The sequence below is a fragment of the Antedon bifida genome, chromosome 1, assembly GCF_963402885.1.
Source record: "Antedon bifida chromosome 1, ecAntBifi1.1, whole genome shotgun sequence".
In the NCBI taxonomy this organism is placed as follows: domain Eukaryota; kingdom Metazoa; phylum Echinodermata; class Crinoidea; order Comatulida; family Antedonidae; genus Antedon; species Antedon bifida.
The window spans coordinates 16,569,093-16,590,359 of record NC_136226.1 but is presented as its reverse complement, the minus strand read 5'-3'; the positions used below and the strand labels follow the sequence as shown (position 1 = coordinate 16,590,359).

The window sequence follows — 21,267 nt, the reverse complement described above, 5'->3', positions numbered from 1 at the left end:
TGACCGTTTTTTAATGTCTGGGTTGATGCTGATAAAAGGGTCAAAAGATGTGTACCCTTCTTCATTCCTATTCAGATTTTGATGTTCGCTTTTTTTGTGTTAAAAACATTTATCATAATCATGAAAATATAATATAGGGTATAGACCTGGTATGGTCTGGATGTAGGCCTCTCTCTAGTCAATTTAGATGAGGTTTACAAGAAATGCTTACCAATCGTTTTTTTCCTGAACCAGGATTTCCTGGGGTATAGTCCCACCAATCAAAGTCGGCCCAAATTCGTGTTCTAGGGTGGTGGGATTATCCTAGAGGATATCAGTAATAATTTACATTTTTTAAATTATTAAATTAATACTTTCAGGTAAAAATGGTTTAGGCCTTAGCATTATTGGAATGGGCGTAGGAGCTGATGCAGGGGTAGAAAAACTTGGAATATTTGTTAAAGGCATAACAGAGAATGGTGCTGCTGCTACTGACGGAAGGTACCTATTTATTTCCTCTTCTTATAATAAGTGATTCTATCATGTGAATCACCCAACATCTGACATCTTTTGTTCTCATTTCTTTTTTTTCTGTTTAATCTGCTATATTTGAAAGAACCAACTTTATTTGGATACAAATTTGACATGGATTTGATCGCAATATTCTACTATTCAAAACTTTCTGGAAAAAGATACTAATAAAAAAATATTACAATTATCACTATCATATCAATCGGTCCAAAAAAATGTATACTTGTTAAGCGTCACCGTCCTATTTTGGACACAAAAAAAAACTACATTCAAGTACACAAAGTTTGTGTTACTGTAAGTTTATTTCAAAATCAATGTCGATGACGTATTAAAAATGTAATAGCATTATTGGAATGGGCGTAGGAGCTGATGCAGGGGTAGAAAAACTTGGAATATTTGTTAAAGGCATAACAGAGAATGGTGGTGCTGCTACTGACGGAAGGTACCTATTTATTTCCTCTTCTTATAATAAGTGATTCTATCATGTGAATCACCCAACATCTGACATCTTTTGTTCTCATTTCTTTTTTTTCTGTTTAATCTGCTATATTTGAAAGAACCAACTTTATTTGGATACAAATTTGACATGGATTTGATCGCAATATTCTACTATTCAAAACTTTCTGGAAAAAGATACTAATAAAAAAATATTACAATTATCACTATCATATCAATCGGTCCAAAAAAATGTATACTTGTTAAGCGTCACCGTCCTATTTTGGACACAAAAAAAAACTACATTCAAGTACACAAAGTTTGTGTTACTGTAAGTTTATTTCAAAATCAATGTCGATGACGTATTAAAAATGTAATACTTTTCAAAAGTAAAAAAAAAAGAATTTTTTACATTTCTTTAAAGAGTATATATTATATATTTTGGCCTCATCAATTTTTATTATAAGCCGGTGTATTATATTTTATTATTTTCCATTTATTTTATTCCTTTGCCTTAGTTAATTACCAACTATCTCTTTTAAATATAATTTCATCGTCTCCTTTCATTCTGGAAAGTAGTGGTCTGTGTATTCTATAATGAGAAATTAATGCATTAATAGGTTATAAGGGAATATTGTGGTACAGTAAATATTTGTATCAATTTTATTTTATTTATTATTACTATAATAGCTTACTGTACTGTATTAAATTAATTTATCAGCCAATTTCATTACAATTGTAAAATAAAACCAATAAATATATGACCAAGCCTATTTTATTAGTCTGGTTGGTTCTGTATCGTATGCCTTTGGAAGCAAAATTATGCGCATGTTTATCGTTTCAATCAGTACCACAGCGATCAGTGATGTTTGCATAAAGTTTCTGTAATAAATAATAATAACAAATATATATATATATATATATATATAAATAAATAAAATAAGAGCAGAAAACTTGGTTACTTCATTGTTTTAATCACTACAAATTTGTTTCGTACGACCAGCATGTAGCTGGCCGCACTCTTCAGGTGAAATGTAAAACATATTTTACCAAAAAATACTCAATGTACAATGTACAAATCGTTAATTGCTCCCTATTTTGAATACTGCCATGTTGCCTGGGGATGCTCAAACCAACTACAAAGTAACAAACTTCAAGTTATGCAAAACAGAGCTGCCAAAATAATAACTAAGAAAAGTAGAAGTGATTCTAGTAGTGAAGCCTTGCACAGCCTTAACTTTGATAATCTTGAGAAACGTTTGTATATAAATGAAGCCATCACTATGTTCAAAATTACTAATAATTTAGCACCAACTTACCTAATAAACAGATTTCATATCAAAGAAAATCATTATGACACAAGATCTCAAGATCAACTAATGCTACCTAAACCTAGAACGGACTATAAAAAACGGAGCCTGTCTTATAGAGGTGCTAAATTATGGAATGAACTAAGTGATGACATAAAAAATGTAAAAACATCTTTTAATTTTAAATTAAAATTAAAAAATGTATGATTACCATTATATTTAAGTATACTATAGTTCAAATTATATGATGTCAGAAATGTATTTAAGATTTTCAATTCAATAAGGTTAATATGTTAGAGCATTTATTTGTAAGTAATTACTTTCTTAATGTTAATATTGGTGTTCACTCTTTTGTACGATTTGGATTTTACAAATTTTAAAATTCTAATTTGTTTTAATACTGTAATTTAATATTGATGTAGATGTGTAAATTAAGATTTTCAGTTTTTGGTTAAATCCTTATTAATAATTTAAGTAATATCTTTAGTATTAAGTGTCATTGTCATTGTCAAGTTAAACTCTTGTTGTTAATTGTTTAATTGCTAAATAGTGTATAATGTCTTACGGCCTTGTCGAAAAACACCATTGAGGTGAACAAGTGTTACCGTGATTAAATAAAGTTTTTATATTATTATATTAGTGACATTACACCTGAAGAGTGCGGCCAGCTACATGCTGGTCGTACGAAACAAATTTGTAGTGATTAAAACAATGAAGTAACCAAGTTTTCTGCTCTTATTTTATTTATTTATTTATGCTCTACCTTGGTATTGAGCACTCTATCCTAACGGTCTGATAATTTCAACCTGAATATATATATATAAGTTCATTCAATGTGGATGACACAAAATGTAGACTAGACCTTTTTATCTTCAGTGGTTAACTTTGAATTTTGTGTGCGGTAATAACTGCATATATAGTATTTTTATTCTGTTCTTACTTCTAGTAGAATTATAAAATTATCATTAATCTGATTGCATTACCATTCTGGTAATTGTATTGTTTATTACACGTATTTTCTGAAAATAAAGTATGTGTTGCATCATAAAACTGTATTCAATATGTTGTTGTTACAGAATAACATAATTATAACAATAATATTAATAATTGATTTCACATACGACATTGGTAATTTTGTACCATTTAACCGCCAGTTTCTTAAATTGTTTATTTTTTTGTCACCCAATACAGTGGTGGATCTAGAGGGGTGAATAGAGTGGCTAGCCACCCCCCTTAATTCTTAAAAAAAAAAAAATAATTCAACCAACCCGCGACCATCGCCAGACGTGGATTCGACGCACCAGCTAACTCTGTTAATTAAGAAGAGTAGGCTAGAGCTAGGGTTAGATCCAAAAAAGCGTGATTTAAAATCTGCGGAAAATACCAACAACGTCACAGCGTCACGTTGTCTAGCTCTCGCTGCTCGTGTGAATGCTGATGTCATCACTCTCCAAAAATGCACCATTTTCTGCCCTGGTCTCCGTGTGTGCAAGCGTTAGCGTGGTATATTTACACCCCTGTACAGAGTGGAGTGTAATATCATGAACTTTTTTCTCGCATATGAAGGTTTTTGTATAATAATGGTATGCAGTATAAACGATAAAAATAAACGAGAAACATGGTGTTCTTTTATTATTGCATAGGCATAAAATAAACATGAAATGTCTTGTATGTACACAGCCGAAAAAAAATGTGTGGCGTATTTGGCGTTTTATTGATTTGTGTTACAGACACGGCGATTACTTCAATCATTGTATACTAAATTACATTTAGTTATTCACCCGACTGTAGGGCATATATCCGAGGTTAACATACCACCAAAACACAGTACACCACACATACATGCCACTATCGGGGCATTTTCAGAGTACCGCATTACCAAATGTTCATTTTGTTTGAAGTGTTTTTCGATCAAAGTTTAATATTAGTTCGTCGAAAAAGATCCGTACAGTATTTATGAAGGATTTATTTAAATTTACATTATGTAACATTTGTTATTAAATGTGATGGAAACAGTTGCTCTAGCCTATTAAACAGTGTGTAAGCATCTATTTTGTCAAACATTTTCTGAGGCTAAGGAGCGGGACAACCCCCCCTCCCAAACCCACCCCTGCTTGGCTCGTTTGGCACTTTCGTGCCCTTAACCCCCCCACCCCCCCCCCCCCCCTCGTCAGATCCTAGATCTGCCACTGCAATATCCACACCAAAAAATAGAGTGTGATAAAAAAAAAATTTAAAAAATCAGAGTATGTTGCAATCTGTTGACATTGAATACAAGATAGAAACAACACAGTAATAATTGAATTTAGACACAGCAGAGGAGTGTTGCAAAGTAATATTAATGAATTTATATTTGTATAATTAATAATGAATACATTTTTATAGGATTAATGTAAGCGACCAGATAATAGAGGTTGATGGAAAGAGCCTTGTAGGAGTAACACAGAGTTATGCCGCACAAGTACTTAAAAATACATCTGGACATGTAAAGTAAGTTGCCTTGCTACAGTAAAACCCTTTTTAACATCTACAAAAAGTAACAAGTTGTAACCAGGTTTTTTTTTTGAGGTTTTACTGTGGTCCATGGTGAATCATTTGATGCAGTAGTAGGTCAAATTAGATAGAAGCTCTATAGTCAATCTAAATTAATACCTCAATGGGTTTTACTTTTATTATGATTGTATTGGCAAAACGCTGAATCTGGTCACTTGGTTCCTGGGGCAAGAAACTTAATCTCTTGATTTATGTATTTAATAGGTATTGAAGTGAATGAAATTAACCTAAAGATGAACTTGTGTCCACTTTCCAAGGGATTGATTCAGAACTTTATGGATAAAGATATTTGTGCAATTTGTTCTGTTTATTTTTTTGATAAATAACATCTTGACCTCAGAGATAAAAACAATTTTTTTTATTTAAAAAATTGTATTACTATTTTTACTTTTTTTTAAAGAATTCTTATTGGTCGTGAGAAAGATCCTGATAATAGTGAAGTTGCGAAACTCATTTCTGAATCTTTATCTCAGAGTAAAGTACAACAGGAACATTCACCTGTAGAACAGGTAGGTGCTAAATGAGAATGTTATTCAGTGCCTATGAGCGCTCAACGAGCATGAGCAGCCTCAATGCAACTGGCCAATTTTAATTTATTTTCCAAATTGTATAAGAATATAAGATGTGATAAATTGATAAAATAATGCAAAAAATGGAGAGAAAAAAAACAAAGAGCAATGCTCGTTTTTATGGCTATCCTTATGAACAATGACAATAAAAACATTACAATTACAGGACAATACATACACAAATAAGACAAATTACTTACACAAAGCAAATATAGGCCCAGCGTTGGAGGGGCCCCTTAGGAGTGCCGAACCAGGGTCCTCTGCGTTGCACGCTTCTGATGTTATTATTTGAAAACTGTTCAATTTCAGTAATCTACTGTATAACCAAATAAAGAGAAACATAAATTTTGTTTCCACATCATCCAACAGCGATCAAAGTTACCCATAACAGGATTGATACATTGAGACAATATAACACAATATAGATACAACATCAGAGTATACTGTAATAATTTACCAAAAACAATACATGGAATCAGAAAAAATATCAATAAAAGTGTTACAAACAGAATTGAATTCCAAGGGGGACAATAGAAAACCCCCTTTCCCCCAAAATAATAATATAAAATAATATATATATCGCAGAGCAACATAATTTCTATGTATATTTTATATGCAAATGACAATAAATAAAAGAATTTTCCACTGATGAATGAATGAAGACCTCCTGAGATTCAAAGGAAGCGACATATTAACAAAAAAAAAGCAAATTCACCATAAAACATAGAATTGTGATGCATTTATAAAAAGAAATCATTGGAACAGTTTGAATAATCTTTTTTTTCCAGAGAAGTGCTAGTAAATAACTTTAGTTCATGACATTTTGGGCAATCCTACCAAGTCATCTAGACCTAAAACAAATCTTTTCTTCTGTAGTCCTCTCCCTTTTGTCCTTTCCATCCCTAACTATCCGCAGTCTTGCACTTGGATTCTCTTTTTTGGAGGAAAAACACCTGTAAACTTTCTTGACTTTTGCAGACTTGAACACAACTATATGAAGTAAAAATATTGGCAAATTGGGCTTTAGTCAAAGCATAATTTGTATAATCTTTTCTTCATTTTTGACAATTATTTCGAGATGTAATAATCTATCTACAGTATAACATTGGAGAAATAGGTAAATTAGTTTGATGTTCATCGTTTAAGTACTGTAGGAGGAGTATTCATAACTTAAAAGGAGGCTCTAGAATATTAGGTAGACCTACCTTTATTTGTTTAGGACAGAAACAAATTTCCTTCCAGAAACCAGTTCATGTCCCTGAACTTTTCTATAAAAATAAATCATTTAGTATCCCTATTTTAAGTCTAAAAAGGGCCAATCTGGGAAAAAATTAGAAACAAGTGTTTCTCAACTGATTTGAGTTATATAGGTTCTATATATCCACCAAAAAAAAGTTCCAGCTCATCTGGCCTGGGGAAAGCCGCCATTTTGGATTTTTAAAATGGCCGCCATAAAATACATATTTTTGCTCATATATCAGCTTCCACATCATGTATGGATATGATTTTCATTTAATTATCTAGCATGTGTGTGATTATAGTCATAAATGTCAACCACAAGTCTTCATTAAAGTGGAGCTCCACTATATTTATTTATTTATTTATTATTTATTTGTTCTTTCTTTAAACTGAAATACACTTTCAATACAGATGTACTGATTTCCAAAGTGGTTCAGTAAACATATTTACAACAAAAATAAAATATAAAAGAAAAACAAAAAGAAAGAAAACAGATATAAAACTATTTACAATTGTGAAGGCAAAAAGGTTAATACATATATGATTTCTATAGTGAAGATTTAAAAGTTGCCAAAGACATATTATGGAGTTCTGATTTTATGTTATTTGGTAGAGAATTCCATAATTTAGTTGATCTATAAACAAAAGTTCTTTTACCCTGAGAGTTATTCCATAACGGAATAGATAAATCATTATTACTTTGGGAGCGAGTGCATTTATTATGGTTATCTACAGTAAATTGAAATAAAGTATCTTGGAGCTATTTCTTTTAAACATTTAAATAGCATTATAAGAATATTTTCATTCCATTTTTCTGTAAGTCTACTCCATCCAAGAGTACTTAAGATATCATTAATAGGGGTATACATGTCTACTGATAACAATATTCTACCTAATCTGTTGATTAAAACCTGAAGAGAATCTGAAAAACTTATGTTACAATTGGACCAAACACAGCAACAATAATCAAATAATGGAATAATTAAAGCATTTGCTAACATTTTTAAAGTATACATAGGAAGATACATCTTAATATGACGAATCACACCGATACGTTTAGCTATTTTACAAGACATTTTGTCTATATGTTCCTTCCAATTTAGTTGAGGATCAAAAATGACACCTAAATACTTAAAAGAATCAACTCTTTCAATAGTTTCGTTATTATGAAGTAAAGTTATATTCTTAAATGTTGCCGTTTTCTGATTTGTGCTGAAAACCATAAGCTTGGTCTTATTAAGATTTAGTGTGAGTTGATTATGGTCAAACCATTCTATAATTTTGTTTAGATTGATATTGAGTTGATTCTGAAGTATTAAAGGGTCAGATGAACTACATAAGAGTGTTGTATCATCTGCATACATCACACATTTACATGATAAAAATTCAGGAAGTGAATTTACGTATAAAATAAATAGTAAAGGTCCCAGTATTGATCCTTGTGGGACACCAATATTAACATTCATGGTGTCAGATTTTGTTGAATTTATACAAACAACTTGAGATCGTCCACTTAAATATGATTTAAACCAGTGAAGTGCAATATCATTTAAGCCATAATTTCTTAATTTGGTAAGTAATATTTCATGGTTAACTGTATCAAATGCTTTCTTCAAGTCAAGAAATAAAGCAGCAGATGAAATACCTTTATCAAAGTTATCTAAAATATAATCAGTAACATCTAAAAGAGTAGTTTCTGTAGAGTGACCTTTTCTAAAGCCCGATTGGGAGGGATTTATAAGGTTGTTAGTTCTTAAATACAAGTATAATTGATCATGCACAGCACGTTCTAAGAGTTTTGAAAGTATGGGTAAAACAGAAATTGGGCGGTAATTATAAGGGTCTGACATATCCCCATCTTTATATACAGGTGTTACCTTAGCTAGTTTCCATTCATCTGGAAATCTAGAACTGAACATAGAAAGATTACAAATATATGAGAGTGAGTCACAAATTATCGAAGCAGCTAGTTTAAGAAGTTTGCAATCAAAGTTATCAACACCCATAGCTTTATTAGTTGACAATTTACATAACTGGTTAAAAATGTAATCAGGGGTAAGAAGATCAAATTCAAATTTGTTACCCGCAAAACAATTTTCTGAAGTGTTACTAGTATAATTTTTGGAGTTAGTATTATTGGAGTTAGTAAATTGATTTGCTAAAGAACTTCCAATTGAAGTAAAATGAGCATTAAAAACATTGGCTGTGTCCTTATCATTGGATGTATAGTTTTTATTATTATCTTTATATACATTATTTATACTGGGTTTAGTTTTAGGTATTAATTTATTTATTGTATTCCATAATTTCTTAGGATTTTTAGCATTTTCGTTAATAGTATTTGTACAATATTTTCTTTTTAAATTCCTATTTAAATTATTAACTTGATTTCTCAGTTGTTTAGCTTTGTCCCAATCTTCAGGTTCATTAGTTTTGTGAGCTTTCTTATAATAGTAGTCTCTGTCTTTTGTTAATCTTATATAATCAGTGGTTATCCATTCAGGAAGTGATCCTTTCACTCTCTTTGTCTTTAAAGGGGCATGCCGATTACATAACTCACCAAATAAGTGTTTCCATAGCAACCAGACAGTGTTAACATTAGAGTAAAGCTTGATTTGATCCCAGTCAATACATTTTAAATCTTCTATAAATTTGTTTTGGTCAAATTTTTTAAAAGAATGAGAGGTTATAAACTTTGGAGGAATATGTGTTTTTTTAGTTTTTCGAATTAGATATATTAAGGAGTGATCACTTATTCCATGGCTTGATACTCCTGCTGTTGAAATATTACAATTAGTGACAAAAATCAAATCTATAATTGTTTTACTAGTGTTAGTTATTCTTGTAAATTCTTTTAAGAATTAATTAGTTGGTTAAGATTACTATTTTTAGCTATTTTATTAATTTTTCTTGCGTTAGTATTATTATTTATATCTAAGTTAAAGTCTCCCAAGATCACAACATCATTATATAATGATGTACTTTGTTGGAACATGTTGTCAAGTTCATTTAAATATTCAACTTTAGCATTAGGTGGTCTATAAATATTACCTATAAGTAAAGGTTTAGAATATGGTAAATTTATTTCAATCCAAAGAGCTTCAACATTTTCAGATCTCAGCTCTTGGATTTCTTTAAAGGCAATACCACTTCTAATATAACATAGAACTCCACCGCCAGCTTGAGTCAGTGGTGGCGCCAGCGGGGGGGGGGGGCCAGGGGGGGCCAGGGCCCCCCCGTCGGGGAAAGCTGGCCCCCCCTGTCGGGGAGTATTGGCCTTATTGTCGGGGAGAAAAATATGATCATTTCTTTTCTGGTAAAAAATAAAACCATTATTAAGTGTACTACTATATATTGTAAGTAACTGCGGCATTCTATTTTTGACGTACATACGATACACTGACAGCGAAGTAAACAGTATGTGGTACGCATTTGTCTGGCGGTATCTCTTTGTACGAATCTTTCATGGCCCGGCCGGCTCACTGCGGTATACGCGTCGACATATCTGGGCTGTATCATATTACATCCAGGGACCAAAATGTGTATTTTCCAGATTCCAGGCGAAAATCGGAGATTCATTTGCAACTATGCATCGACGTACGTTCATACAGGGATAAAGGTACGAGTTATGTTCTCACGGTTGAGTTTACGAATTGTTTCAATTTACCAATAACCATTGGTGTACCGCGTGTATGTTCGCTGTCGATTAAAGGGGTTTGGGTGGGGGTTCGATTTGGAAAGAGGAAGCGGTTGGCCCGAACCATAAAACAGGGTCTGATCACGTTTCTTTTCGCGCATAAATCTCGATCTAGGGGGTGAATAGGGTGGCTAGCCACCCACCTTAATTCTAAAGGGGAAAAAAGATGCACCAAACCCGCGACCGTCGCTAAACGCAGATTCGACGCACTTGACTCTTTTAATTAAGAAGAGTAGGCTAGAGCTATAGTTGTGTAAATAGGCCTACTTAAGTGAAAGAGCTAAGAGTTTAATTACTATTTATGAATTCAAGAGTTTAAAAAGAAAACGTGATTTAAAATCTTCGGAAAATACCCACAACCGAGTTATTTTCAAAACACATGCACTCCCACTACCAGCATCACGTTGTCTTAGCTTGCTCCTCGTGTGAATGCTGACGTCATCACTCTCCAAAAATACACCATTTTCCGCCCTGGTCCGTGTGCAAGCGTTAGCGTGGACCTGTATATTTACACCCCCGTACAGAGTAGAGTGTAATATCGTGAACTTTTTTCTCGCGTATGAAGATTTTTTATATAATGGTATGCAGTATAAACAATAAAAAACGAGAAACATGATGTTCTTTTATTATTATTTCATAGACATAACATAAACATGAAATATCTTGTTCTATGTACACGGCCGAAAAAACGTGTGTGGTGATTTGGCATTTTATTGATTTGTGTTATAGACACGGCGATTACGGCAATCATGCATTGTATACTAAATTACATTGAGTTATTCACCCGGCTATAGGGTATATATCTGAGGTTAACAGACCACCAAAGCACAGTCGTACACTAAACACATGCACTATCGAGGCATTTTCGGAGTGCCGCATTACCAAATGTTCATTTCGTTTGAAGTGTTTTTCGATCAAAGTTTATTATTAGTTCGTCGAAAAAGATCCGTATTAGAGTATTTAGGAAGGATTTATTTAAATTTACATTATGTAACATTGTTATTAAATGTAATGGAAACTAGTTGCTCTAGCCTATTAAACAGTGTGTAAGCATCTATTTTTTCAAAATTTTCTGAGGCTCAGGAGGGGGATACCCCCTCCCAAACCCACCCCCTCTTTCGCGCGTACGGCCCCGCCCCCTACCCGGTCGGGGAATTCGGCCCCCCCGTCGGGGAATTCGGCCCCCCCGTCGGGCAAATCCTGGCGCCACCACTGGCTTGAGTATTTGGTCTATCAAGCCTACAAATCTTGTATCCGTCTACTAAAATCTCATTGTTATCAATATTGGTGCTTAGCCACGTTTCGGTTATACAAAATATATCATAGTTATATGATGATATCATCCCTCATACTTCATATTTTTTTGAAATTTTTTTCAATGACTACGATTTTCTTGAAAATCACGTATTTTTGCGTTTTGGGGGGATACCTTGTAATTTCCTATTCTTTCACATGCAAAAGAGGGGTATATTTGAATATTCCTAAAAAATTAATTTCTTCACTAAAAAAAAATTAAAAATGTTTTTATATGTAATTTTTCCAGATCTTTCTATGTCTGGTATTGTTATTGCGTGTACATTGCGCAATTTCGCATAAATAGACACTTTCCCCTGTTGGGTCCAATTGGGTTTTTTATTTTGCTAGGGAGTATGATCACGTGACATTTCTCACAACATTTTTCACACTGCAGCTGGCGATCTGTTATTGTCGCGATGTTATTTTTGACGGGCGAAAAATATATTAAAACATTCTGGATGTGACCCTATCATGTTTCACAGTGTAATAAGTGATTATGAGATTATTACTAAAATGTCAAATTTAACGAGATTTGAGAAAAACGTGGCTATATATTCAATAAAGCTAGGCCTAGGCCTACTAGAGTCTAGGTATGTAACGATGCTGCTTGACCTCTGGCTAGGCTGCCTGATAGCCTTACAGCAGTGAAGTTTGTTCTGGCACCCAATCTCGGCCTACCCATGGGCCATGATAGGGTGCCTGAATAGTTGCTTTTCAGTCAGACCTAAGCTTCCACATCCGTTACTATTCTTTACCTTTTTGATCAATACCAGTCTTGTTTTGTAGATGATTTTTAATGTGCGAGAAAACCCAGGAACGATAAATGGGACGAATCGACCAAGCATTTTCGAACCCATGACTACATAGGCCTACCTAGACATGAATTCAAGCCTAGCTAGCTAGGCTGAGTAGACGATTTAGCTAGGCCTAGCTTAAAATTAATAAGCAATTTGATTAAGATTTTTATGCTGTTGTTGTACAGTGCAAATCATGATGTTACATGTAGATTATGCTGATATTTTTATCGGAAATATTACTTGGGCCTAAACAAATCGTATTAATTGTGTGTATAAACAGGGAGTTATTTTACGGGTGTGTAGAAAGCGACGACCTCAAATTGGACGACCCCAACGACCCGGGCGACCTCGAATTGAACGACCTAGAATTGGACGACCCATAACACGAAACCGATGACCCCTATAGCCTAGCCTAGGCCTAAGCGTGGTATAACATCCCGAAGCCGAACATAGCCAAAGATCTTTAAACCATACCTTAATACTCGCAAGCAAGCAATTGATTGAAAAAATACAGAAATATCGCCATTTGATACTGAATGTGTCGACACGAACAAACGAACAGATATGGAACGCCAAGAGTGCATCATTAAAACTGCATTCGATTAGCACACGAAATATAATAAACATGGCAACCCAGGTCAAAACGGCTCCTTTTTCAGCGGCGGGTAAGGTTTGACCGTATACAATGCATATGTGAAATGTAAAGCTTTCTTATGGTCCTCCCCATGCACATGTTCGCAACACGCTGCTTGGTAGGCCTATAGTGTTCGTTATATGAAGACTAGATGTAATTATACGTCCATGGTTTAACCATGTAATGTATAATATTTATTTCTTTTTAATTTCTTTTTAATATGTTTGTCGAAATACCAATGACCAACCAATGACCAATCCACTGAGCAAACCTTACCCGCCGCTGAAAAAGGGGCCGTTTTGACCTGGTTTGCCATGTTTATGATATTTCGTGTGCTAATCGAGTCGAATGCAGTTTTAATGATGCACTCTTGCCGTTCCATATCTGTTCGTTTGTTCGTTTCGACACATTCAGTATCAAATGGCGATATTTCTGTATTTTTTCAATCAATTGCTTGCTTGCAAGTATTATATATGGTATGGTTTAAAGATCTTTGGCTATGTTCGGCTTCGGGATGTTATACCACACTTAGGCCTAACGCCTAGGCTAGGCTATAGGGGTCGTCGGTTTCGTGTTATGGGTCGTCCAATTCTAGGTCGTCCAATTCGAGGAGCCCGGGTCGTTGGGGTCGTCCAATTCAAGGTCGTCGCTTTCTACACACCCGTTATTTTACAACTCCCTGGTATAAAATTGATTCGCCATTTTTCAACACATAATTTACCAAAGGGGGACATTTCACCAACGCGTTCACCGGTGACTAAAACGCGTCAGTCGGTAAGTGTAATGCGTTTCGCGACGTATTGTAAATTAATAACCCCTAAGTTACTGAAAAAGTGTAATGTGCAGTAAAAAACACTATTTTCTGACCGATTTTTTAGAAATTAGTTTTTGGTAAATATTGCCATATTTTCCCTGTTTTTTTTATGTAATCACTTTCAATTAAAGTCTGACTGTAGCTCCACTTTAGAGATGTATTGTCCCTTTGACTAATTCCCAAAACATTTTTTTTTTAATATTTCGAAAAAAAGTGTCTCATTTTTAAGTATCATAATAGTTATTAACTTTCACCAAATACTAGTAAAAAAAAAAATCATTTAACTGAAATATAGACGTTTTTTTGTTCAAAAAATAACTTTGACTTCCAGTCAAAGTTTTCGATCAAAACATATCTCATAATGCAACGCGCTTGTTTGGCTACTCTGTATGCATAATCATAAAATTTCCTCGAGATCTATGTGAAAACACCTTCTCAACTGTGACGAGTTGTAAACAATCCTAATTAGCATCATGCATAATGCATACTCGTGGTTTGAAATCTTTGTTTAAAGCCCCCTTCCCTACGTTTTTTAGATCTAATTTAAGATCACAAACTATATTTAATGTAAAAATAATACTATATGGTCCTATTGCGATAACTTTTTTCGTCTTTAAACGGTTAAAAATGTGAAAAATAAGTCGATTCTAATAATTATAGCGGCCCGCTATAAATCCCAAAATGCATTGCACGCGGATTGATATTTTTGTTTTTCACCTGTAATTCGCTCACTTTTCGATCGATCGTGAGGCCAAAACAAATGGAAGACTCCTAACTTTTCAGCGAAAATACCGGGTTTTCCCCAATTTGTATCAACGGAGTCTGGCAAAAATAGAAAGACAATTAATGCAGCAACTATACAACGTCAGGCTAGGTATATAGCTAGCGTACAATGTTCGTACGTTACCGATGTTTACCAGCTAGGCCTACAAAACTAAGCCTAGCTAGGCTAGGCCTAAGACCGTCCACGAGAGGTCGATCGCCGCGAGCTACTTAGGTAGTGCATTGTTTCTCACTTTTTATCATAATTTACCATAAAACGTACATTTAAGACAAGGAATGACATGGTTTAATGTTTTTAAAGTGATATATATGTATTATTTTCCAAAAACGTCCAAAATTGCAGGGAAGGGGTCTTTAATTTCGCTCGCGACGATTTTCGAGAAGAAATGTAATTAAATTAATTTACCTGTTAATTACGTAAACTTGTTGTTTTTGGCTCGAATTTTCGACTTAAAGTGAATAACTTTAATATTACTTTGATATGGCAAATTTAAATTTAGAATATTTTGACCTTCATTTTTTCGTGTTTCAAGGGACAATACATCTTTAAAAGATGAGTACTGTTAAAAAAAAAACAATAGAAGTTACAATAGTTATGGAATGGTTGGAATTTTCCAATAGAATAAAAAATCAATTTTGTTATTTTCTTCTTCTTTTTGGCTATTGTCTTTGACAACTTTTAACACTCATGCTACTCATAAACACTTTACGTTTGCTGCTTTAAAATGTTACCGTTTGTTCAGGGGTATAGAATTATTTCTATAGTGTGACATCGACTGGCTTACAGAATACAGCCTTTTTTTGTTGTTACTGTTTTTAATTATGATGCCAATAATCCTTTACTATCATTTTGTGATGTGTATGCACGCACCATGCAGACAATCCATTGACTCTATAAAAGGTTAAGTAAAGGTCTTATATTATTTACCTGACTTAAAGTAATCAATTTCTTAGTTTAATAGAAAATTAATTTTCTTTAAACCTTTTACATAGAGACCATGAACCAGATTTATTTATTTTTAGTACGCATCCAACAGCAAACTAAACTAAAGTTTGCTTCTCACTTGAGTGCTATACAAGGATGGCGCCATTAGGTTGGCCAATGGAACATCCAAATTGTTAATTGGTCAACTCACTCATTGTGTCTTCATCCTTGTGTTGCATCTAGTGGGAAACAAGCTTGTTTCATTTGAACCCTGGCACTAGGTCAGGATTAATAGCCAGTAATAAACATAAACATAGGCTGTGTTTATACAACACCCTAACTTTGAACACATCTTTAATTTTTAGCATGTTGCAGGGGCCAAGGTAAACCCCACAAAAACCTTGCAGTTATACATTAAAGCGTAATACCGTGTTATACCGTAGTTCATAATCATAAGTTGTATATACTCGCGTGCATTATGAATTAATATGTATGAGTTTATTAAAGGATTTAATAAAGGATGATTTCGTTTAAAATTTAGTTTATTCAGTTATTGATTTTTTAAATCTGCTTTTGAAATTAGGAAAAACAATGTTTTAGAATTAGGATAAAACTATGCCTTTTTTTGCCAAATTATGCCAACATTTGATTTGGAACTCCAAAATAAATGTGCAATATTTGTATAAACCCGCCCTTAGTTATTTAGTTTGTTTTAATAGTGCCTCAGAATGTTGCCAGTATTATATTAAATAATGGTAATTAAATGAATTAGCAGCCGTTTTTTCCCCCAAACTTATTGAAGATTCTCGAACTTTTACCTAGATGATGTTTTCATTTTAAGATTTGTTAGAACTATTCAAGTTTATAAAAAAAAAATTAATACTACTATGTTTTTAAATTACATTACCTAAACATAAAATATACATATTCATTTTCTGTTTCTTAAATTAAGATACATTGTTTTTCTAATCTAACTGTGTCTTGATGTTCCATCTTGATTAAATTTTGATGTCAATTGCCATCTGAATTGATTGTTTTACATAAAACAAATTATAAGCACACGACAAGATTACTTTCATGTTCACAAAATTAGTAAATGGATTCAATCCTATATTTGATGCCGGTGATACCATACAGTGGGAGCTTTCAAGTTGCGACGACAGGCGATCTACCTAGGTCAGGGCAATCGATGTCGCATCAGTCGTTGTCTGGACCTAGAAACCATCAAAACTGTCGAGGTGGGGAGCTAGTAAACATGTCCAAATATTGTGCGCACAATAAATTAACATTACGTAGTTGGGTTGTCGAAAATCAAAAGCTCCATTTTAGCATTTTCATGATATCTATTCTGTACATTCTCCTGTATTCTGATGGTGTGTCGTGTAAATCCAAGGTCACTATTAACAATTAACCAGGTGAAAATTCCAGTTGGACCAGTTGGACCATTTGGAACCAGTTGGATGATGGAAATTTGTTTTTTCAAACTGGTCCAACTGGTCCCAGTTCCAACTGGTTTCAGTTCCAACTGGTCCCAGTTCCAACTGGTCACTAGACCAGTTGAAAAAAACGAATTTCCATCATCCAACTGGTTCCAATTGGTCCAACTGGTTCCAGTTCCAACTGGTCACAGGAGTAATTTTCCATTGCAAACCAAATTGTCCAAATGGTCTGGTCAATCCCAGTTGTAAATTTTCTAATTGTTCCAAAATTCAGTACGTACTGAAACAAATACAGAAACAAGAGAACTTGTTTAATTGTATACTTTATTAACTTTAATATTATACCTTAACATACACAGCCATTACACAAACATCTTAATAACCAGTATACCCTGTATTCCCGTTGCTTTTTACAGGTATATTTTATTCAGTTATAATATCTATGAAGCGACTTGCTTATGGCCTTCTTAATATTTAATCATGTCTCAACAATTGATCTGAAAAGTAATAAAAAAAAATGATAGATGTTGTATTTAGTCAATTAAAATTATTCAATGTCCTCTAATACAAAAATGATTTTAACTTACCCTTCAATTTTTTACTGTGCTTTTACAGAATGATGATTGGCTTGGTTGCTTTTTAATATAGCCGCCACAGTCTTGTAATTGTGTTCAAATAATATGCTAGAAATCATCAAGGAAAGAAATAATAATATAGGAAATTATAACTGAAAACAACATGGATTACAGTAGGCGAGAATACTTTTTGGTAGGCTGAGATAAGAGTACAGAAATGGCAATAATTTTGAATTTTCAGAAGATGGATCATTTATTTGTATTATTAAAATATCCCAAAATGAAATAATTATTATTAAATGTATAATTACCTCAGGCTATGCCTAGGCATATATTTGCTTTAGTAGCCTTGTTTGTATAGGCTAGTAGGCCTTGTAATCTGCATTTTTAACAGTATTTTCTACAGTATTTTTACATTGGCCATATATCGCTTAGTGTCCTGCACTCTTTTCATTTTGTATATCCGTTTGTATATCCGTTTGATCTATGAACCGAGTTGCTACCTTTATTCATGGCAATTTACCTAAATAGAGAATAATGTAATAATAGTTAATACAATTTTTAAAGAACTTTTTAATGTACAAACATTTTTACAGTACAAATAATATGACAGTATTTTTATTCTTCCATCTTTCAAAATGACATTACATGACGTTGTTTAATATTGGTTGCTTTCTTATTACCCAGAATTGGTTAGTACATGTGTACAGTAGAACAAATTAGCGTTGAATATGCATGATTGTACAACGCAAACATTTGAGTGGGAATTACTTGAATTCAAATGCGTTATGCGAGGCACATGAGTGGTATGTCAAAGCGTATACACACGCAAATTTAATGTACCCGAACAATATAATACATTACAATTAACCAGTGAAATATAGATGTCGTCTTTATTTTTGACATTTATATCTTTCCTGATGATGAAGTTATGGAGAAATATGAGATTGTTTGATATGTGAGAAACTATATTCAGTGAAAAGGTGTGGACATATATTAATAATTATATATATAGATAAAGTTAGTTTATTTGAATGGTTTTGATATTTTGCAATTTTTGTGTGTGTTGGAGATTTGTTACTTAGGGCTTGAAACGGGTTGAAATTTACCAGTTATTTCCGCTGTGAAGTCGCGTGCGGTAATTAAATTTGGCCTCTAGCTATTTAACAAACGAGGTAAAAAGTCCACCATATTTAGAGGTAAATTCAGCCTACGGGCGTATAATAAATCTCCGATCAGCCTACGGCGTGTAATTAATCTCCGATAACAAGGGTGTTTGAGGCGGTGTTGTCCTTGTTGGTGCAGGGCTAGAACGTCGATCATCAATATTTTGGTCTAAATCGTTGTTCAGGGTAGGCTCAAAATCATCGTCAAGTAACATAAAAATGGTCGTAAGGAGTAGGCATATCTCGGCAGGATTTTCGGCTTCAAAGGGCATAAGGGTAGTTGTAAGAAAACAAGTTGTAGTTGGTAAAAATATTTAATAACAGCGAACGCATTTTTTACGAAACGGAAGACTTACGATCGATGACAAACAATGCCGTGCAACGAAGCGTAACCAACAGAAATAACATAGCGTTTTCAGGGGATTTCAGGACACAATGTTAATTAAAAAATCGTAACTCTTGAATGGAGGATCGTATGAGAAAACAAATTACTGTGAAATGTTCTTAAAAGATTGGCCTACATCACTGTGTGATTGAAAAAAATTAGAAAAATTTTTGTCACTGCTTAAAATCCATCGAAAAAAACACCACAGTGTATATAAGCATAGGCGTTTGTCACTGCCGTTTTTTCACAGTGGTTATTTTTTTATACATACGAACACAACCTTATTTGCTACTTTTGTAATTAAATTTGTGGTGTAGCACACAAATTGAATTACTTAATTTTCTGCCCTAATAATAATTCGCATGGGATGATTAAGTATTATAAAAGCGCAATACTCATGTGTATTACAATAGAACTAATATTAGAACTAAATAATATTAAAGTAATTTAATTTTGATCCTAAATATAGGATTACATTTTCTTTTTTGTTGATCCAATTAGTATAATGTACAGAATGAAAAAGAACTTGCGACGATATTTCGCAAACATTCTGTTTGATTTTTCACTGAGGTGACATATGACCATTAATGTAAACTAAACAACAACCTACTTGAAAAATGCAAATGGCACGTTTGCTAAATGTCGTAAGTACTTTCTAATTCTGTACTAATTGGATTGAGCAACAAAAAAGAAAATTTACTCCTAATACTACAGTATATATACTGCATTTTGGAAATGCTGGTTTTAAAACTTTTTTACTATAGAAACTTTAATTATTTAATCCAGGAAAAGTTTGATAAATTATATACATTTTAATGATATGCATTAAATTGTTTCTACTGGCAAGTTTTTATCCTTTAATCATAAATAATTCATTTTTTTGCAATAGATTGATTATGAAGCAATTTAAACATTTGTAAAAACCGCTGTAATTACATTTAAATATTTTTCTTGTGTTTCTCTCACTCGCTGAAGGTCATTTATTGTCAACCCGTTTCCAAGAATTTCAAATATTAAGTTGCCAAAATAATCACGTTAAATAAAAAATGGCCAACATTGGATAAAAATAACTAAACAACTTTTTACAGTATCTTGTTACAGGCATGTTTCGGTTAGATCTGTAACAATCCACTAAAAAGGCAATAAAGTGTAAATCATGCATGGTATTGTATAGAGATAGTTCATTAATTGTAAACCAGTAAAATAACTTGTGTGTCAAGACAGTTTTGTCAAGCCGTCAGCTAGACTTCGTCAGTTGTTTTTTGTGATGCCAATTGGACTCCTTTCCATCCGTGGATGTTTTTGGTGTGTAGCCTAGGAGACCAGTCGTCTGGAGGTGATCGTAAATATGTGGTAGTTGGTGCGCGCCCAATCAGAGCAAAATTTTTCACTATTTAATGCATTGTATACTATAGTATTTAAATATACTAGCAGTAACCCGTCTTTTTCTGCCTTAATATATGTGGTTATACTTTGCACAGGCAAGTATAATAAAAGTGTACTCTGATAAAATAAAAACAAATTGTATCAAGAATAAAATTCGGAACTACTGTATTTACAGCCATTGATTTTGTTATACACCATCCCTTCACTTTGAAATATATGTAAGCTAAAAAATGAAAGCAATACTGAAATGGAACTTTAGACTTTACTTTTGACTCTTCAGACTTTACTAAAATAAAAAACTCTAAAGAAAAATTGTGTGAATTAGGCCTAGATGATGAGCGCAAACTAAAATGGTTGTTTTTCGTGGTGTATTAATTGGAACCAACACTGACGTCAAACGAATGGCAAAGTCATGATTGCCAACCTGCGGTTCGACGACGGCAGATAAAATAAAAAGTGGACATAAATCGAACCAAAACCCATTGCTGCAGTAACACAAATTTTTAATTTGTTTTCATGTTCAACATTTAAATTTTTTTATTTGAATGGTTTTGATATTTTGCAATTGTTTTGTGTGTTACATATTTGCTACTTTTGTAATTAAATTTGTGGTATAGCACACAAATTTAATTGATTAAGTATTATAAAAGCGCAATACTGGATATGGGACTTTGTGTGTGTGAATATTACCCTAGAGTGCGCATCAGAAAGTGACAACGTGCATTAGAGCTCTTCAGCTAGGAAACCAATAGCG

The 21,267-nt window shown here is 33.2% G+C and overlaps 1 protein-coding gene across 2 annotated transcripts in view; it reads left to right on the top strand.

The window, feature by feature from the left end:
• Positions 1-21,267, top strand: part of LOC144844428 (uncharacterized) — a 162,197-nt gene that overhangs the window by 88,083 nt on the left and 52,847 nt on the right. For both annotated transcript variants that reach the window (XM_078701343.1, XM_078701335.1), the window contains exons 5-7: positions 360-480; positions 4,641-4,745; positions 5,209-5,317. In XM_078701343.1, the coding sequence (XP_078557469.1) occupies positions 360-480; positions 4,641-4,745; positions 5,209-5,317 (335 nt within the window). The remainder of the gene's footprint in view (positions 1-359; positions 481-4,640; positions 4,746-5,208; positions 5,318-21,267) is intronic.